This window comes from Schistocerca serialis, chromosome 7 (assembly GCF_023864345.2).
Source record: "Schistocerca serialis cubense isolate TAMUIC-IGC-003099 chromosome 7, iqSchSeri2.2, whole genome shotgun sequence".
NCBI classification, from domain to species: Eukaryota; Metazoa; Arthropoda; class Insecta; order Orthoptera; family Acrididae; genus Schistocerca; species Schistocerca serialis.
Window position 1 is genome coordinate 417,862,931 of NC_064644.1, and position 13,618 is coordinate 417,876,548.

The following is a 13,618-nucleotide window of genomic DNA, read 5'->3' on the forward strand; positions in this document are numbered from 1 at the left end:
AGTTTCATTGAAAACTTCATACATTTCATTATACTTCATACATTTCACTATTTGTACCATCCATTTCTTCTCTTGCTGCATACAGGCAAATTTAGCACAGATTAGTTCGTAATGGAGAGAACAGTGAATCTCGTCTGTCGATCGTTGTAAGTTTTTGCTCTTCATTGACATTTAATTCTTTGGTTGATTTGGGGAGGGGGGGGGGGAGAGGTGACCAAATAGCGAGGTCATCGGTCCCATCAGATTAGGGAAGGAAGCCGGCCTTGTGCTTTCATAGGAACCATCCCGCTATTTGCCTGAAGCGATTTAGGAAATCACAGAAAACCTGGATAAGGACGGCCAGATGCGGGTTTGAGCCGTCGTTCTCCCGAATGCGAGTTCAGTGTACCAACCACTGCGCCACCTCCCTCGGTGACTAATTCTTTAAATTCTTTCCGCATGACATTGTAATGTTTCATACCAAATTTGCAGTACCCGTTGCTTATGCGACTGCATAACATACATCGAGAATTCTCATCCCTCTCTTCTGACATTCTCGTTCATTTTTAAAGGCGTGATAGATCGCTAGGCGCGCCCGGGTGGCCGGGCGGTTCTAGGCGCTACAGTCTGGAACCGCGCGACCGCTACGGTCGCAGGTTCGAATCCTGCCTCGGGCATGGATGTGTGTGATGTCCTTAGGTTAGGTTTAAGTAGTTCTAAGTTCTAGGGGTCTGATGACCTTAGAAGTTAAGTCCCATAGTGCTCAGAGCCATTTGAACCATTTGATCGCGGGGCTGTTCCTTTTCGTGCAGCCGTTGGACCTGTGAATATCCTTCATACCTCTAAGGAATAGCGAAGGGGAAACAGCACTGACACAACGATTCTCCCGAACTGAAGAGACGCTTACAACCATAAAAATGCCACACCGCAATATTAAACGAAGTGTCGTCTTGTACTGGGTACTTCCGAGGAGGACGGAGCGAAGTTGAGACAGACCGTCTGCACGCGGAAGTTTGGCATACCGTGGCCGGTCTTGCCGTACAACACGTGCAAACTGAGAAACAGGCATGCATAGTCTCAGAAAGCCTGCCTGCCAGTTCTATATACAGGCTAATTTAGCTGCCCCTAACGATATCGTTGTATGCAACGAGCAATGTTATGTCTGGCTTTCAAAAACCACTTGAGAGATTTTCATATTTTCTTGCTCGCTACGCGCAAACTATTAGTCCTATAGAGAAAAAAATGAACAGGACCTTTTTGTAAAAAAATTGCCATCGGCGTTGCCGCAATGGTAACACCGGTTCCCATCGGATCACCGAAATTAAGAGCTGTCGCGCTGGGCCAGCTCTTTACGCCGTGTCCTACGGGAGCGACAGAAGCGAGCAACAGCTTCAGGCGACAAAACACAACCGCAGATGTAGTTACGGAAGTGTGCTACGTGAGCGACATCTGTGTCGCTGCCTGTCTCCCGCTGCAACTGGCGACGTTTGAATTCAAACGTGTTTGAATCTTGTCGTTGTTGCACACGCGACGGAGAGCGACAGCCACGTGTCTTCTCGGCAAAGCAGTGGAGCGGACGCGACGGTAGCTATGAATTACTTAACATCCGATTTTAAGAAAACTATTCGGTGAAAAAATTTGATTCTTCCGCGACCGTAGCTTGATATCCTTAAACGATGGATGACCGCCCAGGTGAGCTGAGCCCTTTTGGCTAGTGGGGTGCACTCAGCCCTCGTGAGGCCAATTGGGGAGGTACATGATTAAAAGTAATGGCTCCAGTCACAAAAACTGACAACGGCCGGGGGAGCAGTGTGTTGGCCACATGCCCCTCCATATCCATACTCCATATCTGTTGCGGATGACACGGCGGTCGGTTGGTACCATTAGGCCTGCCGAAGCCTGTTCGGACGGAGTTTTCGTAGAAACTCTAACGTAGTTAAATTTTGTAACGCGATACGTCTTCGCTGAAGGCCACGGTTCTCGGGCTATTCAAGAAAAAGTGCAAAAGTGACCTTTAAAGACATCCCCTCACTCAGCCCCCACCGGTCATGATTTCTAGTATGTTGCTCATGGCACTACCTCCTACCACTACACACAAATTTCCAACTGCAAGAATTATTTCCCACATTTGACCTTCACTGGTCTTCATAGACTGATCTTATTACGCCACTGGCACAGTCGACCAGTTACAACTTGTAAAATTGACGTTTGTATAAATTTTACCTAACAATTTTGTGAATTTTAACACTAAAATAAACAATTACATTGCTGCATTCGTCAGGCCTTCTGACTGCGAAACTACAATGCTTATAAGGGTTAAGTTTGGATAGAATTGTCAACGTAATTAGTTTTAGCGTTAAGTTGATGAAAGTCGTTTTTCTTTCATTATCCTCATGGGCTCGTTAATAATTTTAACTGAGCAGTGGACAATGCTGGTGGCGTAGCATCCTAATCAGTAGACATCAAAAAAGGTCGAATGTCGGGAATAGCAGTTGGAGTAGTTGGCGCTGTTGGAAATTTTTGTACATTGGTAGGAAGGAGCTCCACAAACAACAAACTAGAAATCCTGACTGGTGCGGGATAAGTGTGGGTGTGGAGGTGCATTTGGAAGGTCAGTCTTGTACGTTTTCCTGGAATAAATCGAGGACTGTGGCCTTCTTCGAAACCATATCCTAGTACAAAATGTAACTAAATTAATTTTTTCATGAAAAGGTCCTGTTTATTTTTTCCGTAGAACTGGTAATTGCGTGCAGAGAGCGAGAGAATATGAAAATATTGCGCACGGATTTGAAGACCAGATATAAAATTGCAGGTTGCGCAAAAGACATTGACAGAAGCAGCTGAATTACCCTATTTAGTCATTTGGGCGTTTGTTCATCACATAACACAGGCTACAGCGATGTCACGTATCATTCTTGTGATGAGAGTCTTCTCCCAGCTAGCACTCAAGCTTATTTCAAGGTGGATATTGAGTTTAGGTTCAGTTGAAAATTCAAGATTGAAAAATCAACCTGTTACACAGCTTGTTTCAAGGTGGGTATCGAGTTTAGGTTCAGTTGAAAATTCAAGATTGAAAAATCAACCTGTTACACAGTTTACATCAAGCTGTAAAAATTTAGCTTGAATTAAAATAATTTTCCCAAGCTTGAAATAAACTGTAATTTCCCTGGAAGGCTGAACAGCAGATGCGCGCGCAGCATAGCTTCCATAGACGTCCACGGGAAGCGCCACAAGCGTTTATAAGCCGTGACGTAAAGGTGTTGTCGTGTGTGACGTCATGACGGCGCGGAGTTTGGTTTTAGTGTGGCTGTCTCCAGTTCTGTTTTATCTTATTTTATTTACTTTTCTGAGCCTTGCTATGTTTACGGCCATTTTACCTTTGTGACGCGCGTTAATGGTTGTGGTTTGTTGACAAGTTTGTTTTATACTAGAAAACAGTTCGGTACGTTAATGTTACAAATGTTAAATATTACGTAACGTAAAGGAATACCATATTCTTTTACGTAGAAAAATTGAGCCTGGATAAAAGTGAAATGGATTACCAGCTAAGAATACATATTACAAGTTGTTGTGCAAAAAGAAGTCATTTTAAACTAACTCTCTAATACGTGGCACAAATAAATTAAAACTTCTTCATAATTTTTTCACACCATTTCCATTCTGATATTTATTTAATTAATTAGGTTCAATAAATTCAGATTAATATTTATATAGCTTAAAACAAGCTGTAAATACCAGGCTGTATTCCACGTGTGTAGATACAGCTGGAGCCAAGCTTGATAAGCCAAGCTTGAAATATAGCTTGAACTCTGCCAACTTTGATGTTTGTTTCAAGCTTGAATCCTGCTAACAGGCCTGAATATTCCAGCTTTGATCAAGCTTATATACTTGAACTTTACAGCTGGAAACAAGTTTGAAACCGGCTTACTGTGCTATCTGGGCTGAGCAACAGGAAGATTATGAAAACTTGTTCTGTAGCCTTCTGAGGTATCGTTCTGTCACTTGTTTCTCTACCTTCATCTTCATCATCTTTTCATCTCCATCAATATTTCGCAAGCCACCTTGTGTGTGTTGGAGGTCCTTCTGGTACCTTTAACTTATCCCCCACCCCCGTTCCCTGCAACTCTGACACAGGGCTAATTGATAGTGGCCTGAGCATGAGCCTTTTGGAAACGGCAAAGCTGGCCGGCTGTTCACATGTTATTGCCATGAGGGTGTATGGAGAGAGGTTGAAGGACATGGGCAACAAAGTGTTGGACATCCCCATCTCATCACAGAATGTGGGGGCTGGAGGCTTGCCTGGTCTGAAAAGTAGTGTAGGCGGCATTTTGTGGCACATTTGATGACATACTAAAATGCTGCTGCATGCAGAAGCGTTTTCAGAGCTCAATGTGAAGTGCACATTGTTGAACATGAGGCTCCACAGCAGATGAACCTATGACACTGTCAGTTATGATTGCAGTAGGCATGGGATCATCGAGATTGAACTGTGGATCAATAGACACGTGCCTCCTGGTCGGCTGAATCACATTTATTGTTATGCCATGTTGGTAGCTGTGTCCGGATACACTGACATCCAGGTGAACTACTACTTGGGGTTGTTTGGGGGAGAGACCAAACAGCGAGGTCATCGGTCTCATCGGATTAGATAAGGATGGGGAAGGAAGTCAGCCGTGCCCTTTGAAAGGGACCATCCTGGCATTTGCCTGGAGTGATTTAGCGAAATCATGGAAAACCTAAATCAGGATGGCCGGACGGGGGATTGAACCGTCGTCCTCCCAAACGCAAGTCCAGGAAATACTACTTGAAACGAGCTCTGCGCCACGAATACAGGCCAATGGAGGCAGTATTACGCTTTGGGGGACATTGATTGGGGCTTCTGTGGGACCTGTGGTAGTAATCGTAGGTATCATGACAGCTGTGGACTGTGTTGATATGCATAGTGTTCATGCGGGAAAAAGTGAAAATTACACCGATAAAAACAGCGTGTGCACGAATTGTAGTGATGAAATCAGAAAGTTAAATGATCGTTTAAGTAGTCTGCAATTAACCATTAATACTCTGATGAGCGAACTAAAAAAACTTACGACCAGAAAGTGCGAACCTACATCAAACTTGCCTCACAGTAACCACGAAATTCCAGGCAAAGTGAAAAACAAAGTGCCTCATTCTCAACAAAGGCTATTGTATGACCCTAATACCGCGTTTACAAGCAGGTTCAGTGTGCAATCAACCGTGCAAGGTAAGAAACATTGTGCATGTGATAAAACTAACTTCCGAGCTGAATATGAAACTAAAAATACGCGGAGTGATACATCCAAAAGAATGCCTAACAACTCAACTACTGCTATGAAAGGAAATGAAACTGAAAGACCTGAACACTTACGTGACCCAAATATGAAGTATATGTCCAGCGCTGATACTAAATTGTTTGGCCATAACGACGGTGGACCTTCTAAACAGGCAGAGAAACCTAAACGAAGAAAAGTAGTTTTGATGGCAGACAGTCATGGTCGTGGATTTGCTCGCCTTCTGAACGGTCAGTCCAGTTTACAAACAATCGCTTACATAAAGCCTGGTGCTTCTATGTCGGAAGTTTGCAATCATGTACGATCCACAGACGTTGCTGACTTATCCTCTGAAGACTTTGTTGTGCTAATTAGTGGGTCAAATGACGTATATAAAAACGAAACCCACAAAGCAAAACAAGAACTAAAAAGGTGCTTAGGACAGTTGACACACACAAATGTTTTAGTGCTGAACATTCCACATCGGCATGACTTACCGTCTTGGTCATGCGTAAATAAAGAAATAATCAATGCCAACCAACAAATTTCATTACTTTGCAAACATTTCAGAAATGTAGAACTCGCAAATGTTAATAATATTGGGCGCAGATTCCACACATTACATGGATTGCACGTTAACAACATGGGGAAAAAACTGCTCGTCGGAAAAATAGAAGAAATTATCACCAAGAGGCATCAAACACTCAAAAGTAAAATCATCCTGGATTGGCCCCCCAAATATTCGAAGGAAACAACGCCAGCAAGGCCTCACTCACCAACATCAACAACAAAAGAAGGAACTAGGTGCCTCCAATATTCAGGCACAATGAATGCAGTAACAGCTCTACCAATTGCAGACCCAGCTCAAACACCAGCAGCAATATTATCAACAGCAGGTGCAGCAGCTGAACAACTACCAGGGGAACCAGACACAGAAGAAAATGCTGCTGCAGATGATAATAGAAGAATAGGTGCAGTCGGGAAAAGAAAAGCAGTACTTCCAGCACACCTGAATGATTTTTTATTGACAGGGTAAAGGTAAGTGATCAATTAAATATGCCAAAGTCTAACAATATGCCAAAGCCTAACAAACCCTTTAATTTCATGCTGATTCATCAAAATGTCCAATCATTGCTAAACAAATTAAGTGAAGTTGAAATTTTATGTACTGATGAGCTAAAAAACGTTTCTGTAGTGTGTATAACTGAACACTGGCTGCCTAAAGATGCAATGTCAGTCACAAAACTTGCAGACTTCAATCTTTCATCATCATTTTCTAGAATTACATCCAGTCACGGAGGGTCATGTATATTTGTTAAAAGTGGCATTGATTATTGTAACATAAAATGCATTGAACTGTTAGCTGAAGAGAAAATTTTTGAAGTATCCGCAGTTGAACTCTCTGCATTAAAATTAATAATCATCTGTGTATATAGGAGCCCTGATGGGAACTTAAATGATTTCTGTCACCAACTAGAAGCAGCTTTAAATACTATAAAAAACTTCAACAAAACAGTGATCATATGTGGAGATTTTAATATTGATTTTCAAGAAATCTCAAAAGACCAGCAAAGCTTGATGACCCTACTGGAAACATATAACATAAAAGCCACCATAGACTCTCCTACAAGAGTTACACCAACAACTAGCTCAACAATTGATCAGATATTAATAAACACAAATGTAAATCACAATTTATGTGCCGGAAATCTTAATACTGGCTTCAGTGATCACTATGCACAGTTTATTGCTTTGCACACCCCAAGTGAAACAACTGAGAAAGAGGAACTTGTAAAAGAAGCAAGGAAATTCACTAACAAACAAATAAACCTTTTTGTACAGAGACTAAGTGAAGAAACTTGGTATGAAGTGTATACCTGTGAAAATACTAACAAAAAGTTTGAAAAATTCATGGAAATCTTCATGTCATACTTTGAAGCTGCACTTCCACTAAAAAAGCAAAAATGTCAACCTAACTTCAAGAAGAACAAATGGATTACAATAGGTATTAGAATATCTTGTGCAGAGAAAAGAAGATTACACGATATAGCAAAGACACAGAACATGCCTCATGAATTTCATTTGTACCTGAAGAATTACAAGAGGATCCTCAAAAATGTTGTAAGGAAAGCTAAAACAATGGCAAATGACAAATACATTGAAAACTCAAAAAACAAGTCTAAAGCTATATGGGAAGTTATAAAAAATCAAACAAGTGAAACTAAACAATATAAAAATGTGAACTTATGTTATGAAGGACAAATGATTTCTTGCCCAACAGAAATTGCAGGGACCTTCAACAAATATTTTGCAAACGTAAGTGAAGAGTTGGTGAGTGGACTGGAAGAACACAACAAAATATCACCTCCAACATGCAATAGTGTGAGAAATGTGTCTACATCTTTGTTCCTTTCACCCACAAATTCTGAAGAAATTTTATCAGTTATAAAAACCTTGAAAACAGGCTACTCATGTGGAATTGATGGAATACCAGATGCAATTATTAAAAAATGCTGTCTTGCCTTAGCTGAACCCTTGACACATTTGTGCAACAGCTCACTGGCATCAGGAACCTTCCCTTCATGCTTAAAAACAGCAAAGCTGAAACCACTGTTCAAAAAAGGAAATCCAGAATGTGTTTCAAATTATAGACCAATAGCCCTACTGCCTGTATTTTCTAAAATTTTAGAAAAAGTTTTTTATAAGAGATTGTCTGATTTCCTAAATAAAAATAAGATTCTCTCTCCTTCACAGCATGGCTTCAGGAAAGGCTATTCAACTGAAAGTGCAATATTTGAATTTGTTAATGAAATCTATACTAAACTGGATGCAGGTGAGTTTGTGACAGGCATATGTCTTGATTTATCTAAAGCTTTTGACGTCATTGACCATAGTGCCCTACTGCAGAAGCTTGACCAGTTAGGAATTAGAGGTATATCCAATGAGTGGCTCAAGACATACCTATGTGGTCGCAAACAGGTGGTTGAAGTGCAATATACTGACCATAACAAAATCAGCTACTACTATTCAGGATATGAAAATGTGAAATATGGTGTCCCTCAAGGATCAGTATTAGGACCCATTCTGTTTCTCCTCTATGTCAATGATCTTATGTACAACAAGTATTGCCAAACTACACTCCAATTTGCAGATGATACAAGCTTCCTTATTAGTGGTAAAACAGAAGAAAAACTTAAAGACTCCGCTATCCAAACAATGAACAGTGTAGAACAGTGGTTCAGCTACAACAAGCTAATTATAAACAAAGAAAAGACAGTAGCACTGAATTTCTATAATGTAAAAGGAAGACACCACCCAAACATAGAAATAGAACTTAGGGAGAGAGTTCTTGAAAGTGTTGACAGCACTAAATTTCTGGGACTCTGGCTCCAGAACAACACAAAATGGGCGGTACATATTGAATATTTGCAAAGAAAACTAAGCAAAACCTGTTACATGATACAGATCTTGAAAACTTGTTGCAGCAAAGCCAGCCTGTTAAATGTATACTACTCCTATGTGCATTCTGTAATTAAATATGGCATAATCTTCTGGGGCAATACAACAACAAATATTAAACTTTTCAGGATGCAAAAGAGAATACTAAGAATTATTGAAGGGGTAAACAATACGAAATCGTGCAGACCCATATTCAAGAAACTGTCAGTTCTTCCTCTTCCTTGCATTTTTATCTATGAAACATCAGTTTTCATCAAACAATATATCAATAGACACCCAGATATCTTATTAAAAAATGAAGGTATACATGCACACAATACAAGGCAAAAATCTGACCTTCATGTGAAACGGGTGAGAACATCATTGTGCCAAAAAGGCACACTACATACTGGGATAAAGATTTTCAATAATCTACCTAAACATATTAAATCAATAGGTAAACTCTGTGGTTTTAAGGCTGAAGTAAAGGCATATTTAATTGATCATTGCTTTTACAGTCTGACAGAATATATAAAAGCCAAGCAACAAAAATAAAGATGCATTATTAATATTCTAATTTGTATGTTGCCTGTAATGTTTGTTGTATTTATGAATCTGTGCTAAATTACTTCAATATCTAGTCCTTAGGATTGCAATACAAACTGTATTTTATCTTGTAAATACCTAACCATGTCCAATATCCTTGTATATATTCTATACATATAGGATTTGAAGGACTAAATAAATAAATAAATAAATAAAGAAAATTATTGTGGACCACCTGCATCCCTTCATGCTTGATGTCTTCTCCAGCGATGATGACATCTTCCAGCGGGACAAATGTCTGTGTCGCAACGCATCAACCGTGCTATAGTGGTTTGAGGTGCATGATAGTGAACACACACTGATGTCTTGGCCACCAAATTTGCTTGATATGAACACAATAAAACACAACTGGAATGCTGTATGGTAGCAGCTCTGTGCCCACAAACCACTAGCTCACAGTTTACGAGAATTGCAGGACATATGCATAGACGTCTGGTGCCGCATACCCCCAGAAACCTACCAATGACTTGTCTAATCTACGCATCACAGAACTGCTTCTGTATCACATTCCAAAGGTGGACCAACACATTACTAAGCAAGTGATCATAATGTTTTGCCTCACCAACATACACAGCGATTTCCAATTTAAATCATTACAGACATTAATTCTTAAATATGTGAACATAATGATTTATTCAGTGAATGATAGTTGATAAATATCAAATCCATTCATTTATTTGGGCACAGTACATTAAATTAATTTTTTTATGTTGAGGATTACTTGCCAATCTTTGTCCCAGGTATTCTTGATCACCTGCAAGTCTCTCTGCAGTACATAACAAGTTTTGAATGGTGTCACCTCCTGGTACACAGTTAAGTCATCTGCCAACAGCCTCACAAGGCTACAGTCTTATCCACCAGGTCGTACATATACCGGATGTGTTTCTCCTAAGAATGGGCAGGTGCATTTTGTTCTGGTGTTTTGGCAGGTAACTGTGATGTTGCAGTGAGTAGAGGGACTCAGCTGAAACAAGTATTGCTCATGGAATGTTTCATGTGATGCCCAGCACCATCAGATAAAGTTTGGGAGTTTCTTGTTACAAACAAAATGCTTTTTGAAGTAGAATTTTAAGTTTGAATCTGTTAGAGTTGTCCCGTATTAGTCTATTGTGACATTTGGTTTAACAGTACATACTGACAGGGATAAAAAAAAACCACCAAGAGTAACCAGCTCTCCAGCAGTGACTGAATAGCACTGCTCCAAGGTGGTAGCAGACAGACAACATGGTGAGGACTAGCTAATAGAACATAAATTATGGAAGTATTTCCCTGAAATTGTTAAATACACTTGCTTTCTGACCACTTGTGAATAGATCTTGAAGTCATGAACCTGTTGAATCACAGAGTAAGCATAAGAGAAAGAGAGAGAGAGAGAGAGAGAGAGAAGCAGAGTCTACTATATCCAATATCATACCTCAGACTGACACAGGTTAATTTCCTTGCAGCAACAGTGTCCTGTTTCCAAAATGTTGTGTTCTATTTAACTACATAAATCTGCATTAAGAGAAAACAACAATTGCTATAAAAACAAACTCTCATTATAAATGGAATGGTTTAGGTTCTATGTTGTAGACATATTACTAAATTTGTCGGAACACTGTAAGAAAGTATACTAATTAAGAAAACTTTGGTTTCAATTTGCAGGGAACGTTTCTCATACTACAAGGCGAATGATGACCGATGGAAGAATTCTGTGCGCCACAACCTGTCTATCAACCCACACTTCCGGAAGGGCAGCAAAGCACCCCATGGTGTTGGGCATCTTTGGACCTTCGCCAATAAAGATGCACCATCACCTTCCACCCTGGTAAGCAGTGCCTTAGAATCTTTATTCACAGTAGTGGTCTGCATTCTTTTAGCCATCAGTCAGTAAATCATCCTTATGTGTAACCTGTTCAAGGAAAAACCTAGGCACAGAAGAAAACTGTATTACAGACTTTGAATTTCTCGTGCTCCAAGATTTTTCAGTTAGGTTAATGCAAAACATTTTGATATAGTTCTCACAGTCAGTATCATTAATTTTTTGATTACCTACGTTCTTCAGCTATATGCGTGTTGCTCCTTTGTGTTTTCTTTCATCTGCACACCATGCATTGGGTTGTTGACTTCAAAATTTCATGTCTCTTTATCGAGGGTATAACTTTCTTGATTATCTACCCCCGACCCACCCACTCACGTTTGTTTTCATTGTCATAATTATGTCTTCTACTCCATTCTGTTCCCTGTACCACTTCTTTGTTTATTTAGTTTTATAATTACAATTTTGGTTACTTAACAGTGAGAGAATATTAGTGTTTAACGTCCCGTCGACAACGAGGTCATTAGAGACGGAGCGCAAGCTCGGGTGAGTGAAGGATGGGGAAGGAAATCGGCCGTGCCCTTTCAAAGGAACCATCCCGGCATTTGCCTGAAGCGATTTTAGGGAAATCACGGAAAACCTAAATCAGGATGGCCGGAGACGGGATTGAACCGTCGTCCTCCCGAATGCGAGTCCAGGGTGCTAACCACTGCGCCACCTCGCTCGGTTAACTTACTTAACAGTAACTCTGAGCATACATGATTTCTTTGCTCACTGAGTGAACCTTGGTTTACTGCCATAAGTAAAACATTGTAATACGTTGATTATAAATTTTCCTTCTTTTTTTAGATAGATTTTTGAAAACCATTCAGTTTTCCAAAAGCGTGCTGGACAGTTTTTAGTCTCCTGTTGATTTCTTTTGCTGCCCATCCAGTAGTTGTCTACAGCTACCCTAAGTACAAAAGCTCATAAACTGGTACTATGACTTCATTGTTTATCTGCAATATTTTCTTTTGTACCATTGTCTTATTATAATTGGCTTTAAGGTTTTTTTCACTTGACCCATTTACGTTTATTTGAGCTAAAGGTAAACAATAACGCGTCATCTGCAAAATATAGGTGGTTCTGATATATTTTAGGGGTCTGGAGGCCTTCTTTAGGACTAACTTCTCATTCAAACTGAATTTCTCACTATCCCGGAGAAAGTTTAATGGAAACTGTAGCATTTACATGTTTGCGTGTGTACTGACACGAGATGAAACAGTGTCTACATTAATTATCTCATTTAGGGATCATGAGAATAAAAAAGGGAGATTAGGATGTGTATGGTAGTTATATTTCCCTTTGAGCCAATGCTGGTACAATGTACCCTCTGCCACGATCCGTTCAGTGAAGTGCACAGCATATTTGTACATGTTTCACTCACCATACGCACAGGTTTACCGTGCTACTGGTGCTGTAGAAACCTTTATATCTATATGGACATAGAGAACATATAACTCATTGTCATAGACAAGTTTGCAAACCCTATGTGCAAATATCCTTTTATTTTTTGAATAGCTTTGCACAAATAAAGATTTTATAAATGAACTGTGAGAAAAAAGTTCAGATATACCCATATTTACACTGAGGTGAGAAAAGTCATGGGAGAGCAATATGCACATATACAGATGGCAGTAGTATAGCATACACAAGGTATAAAAGGGCAGAGCTGTCATATATACTCACGTGATTAATGTGGAAAGCTCTCTGAAGTGATTATGGCCACATGATGGGAATGAACAGACTTGGAATGTGGAATGGTAGTTGGAGCTAGACACGTTGTTAGGGAATTCTATAGACTGAGAACCACAGTCTCAAGAGTGTGCCGAGAGTAGCAAATTTTAGGCATTACCTCTCACCATAGACAATGCACTTAACAATCAAGAGCAGCAGCACGTGCGTAGACTTGTCAGTGCTAACAGACAAGGAACACTGTGTGAAATAACCACAGAAACCAATATGGGATGTACAACGAACATATCTGTTAGCACAGTGTGGCGAAATTTGGCGTTAACGGACTGTGGCAGCAGATGACATACATGAGTGCCTTTGCTAACAACATGACATTGTCTGCAGCACATCTCATTGGCTGGTGACCATATCAGCTGGACCCTAGGTGGCTGGAAAACAATGGGCTGATCACATGAGTTCTGACTCCAGTTGCTAAGAGCTGATGGTAAGGTTCAAGTATGGCTCAAACCCCACAAACTGTCAGTGAGGCATTGCGCAAGCTGTGGTGGTTCCATAATGGTGTGGGTTGTGTTTACATGGAATCAGCTGGGTCCTATGGTCCAACTGAACTGATCATTGATTGGAAATTGTTATGTTCAGCTCCTTGGAGACCATTTGCAGCCATTCATGGACTCCACATTCCTAACAATGGTGGAATTTTTATGGATGACAGTGCACCATGTCACCAGGTCACAGTTGTTCATGACTGGTTTGAAGAAATTTCTGTACAATTCAG

The 13,618-nt window shown here is 40.2% G+C and overlaps 1 protein-coding gene across 1 annotated transcript in view; it reads left to right on the forward strand.

The window, feature by feature from the left end:
* Positions 1-13,618, forward strand: part of LOC126412698 (forkhead box protein K1-like) — a 279,864-nt gene that overhangs the window by 256,580 nt on the left and 9,666 nt on the right. Inside the window, exon 3 of the mRNA XM_050082415.1 lies at positions 10,956-11,118. Within this exon, the coding sequence (XP_049938372.1) occupies positions 10,956-11,118 (163 nt within the window). The remainder of the gene's footprint in view (positions 1-10,955; positions 11,119-13,618) is intronic.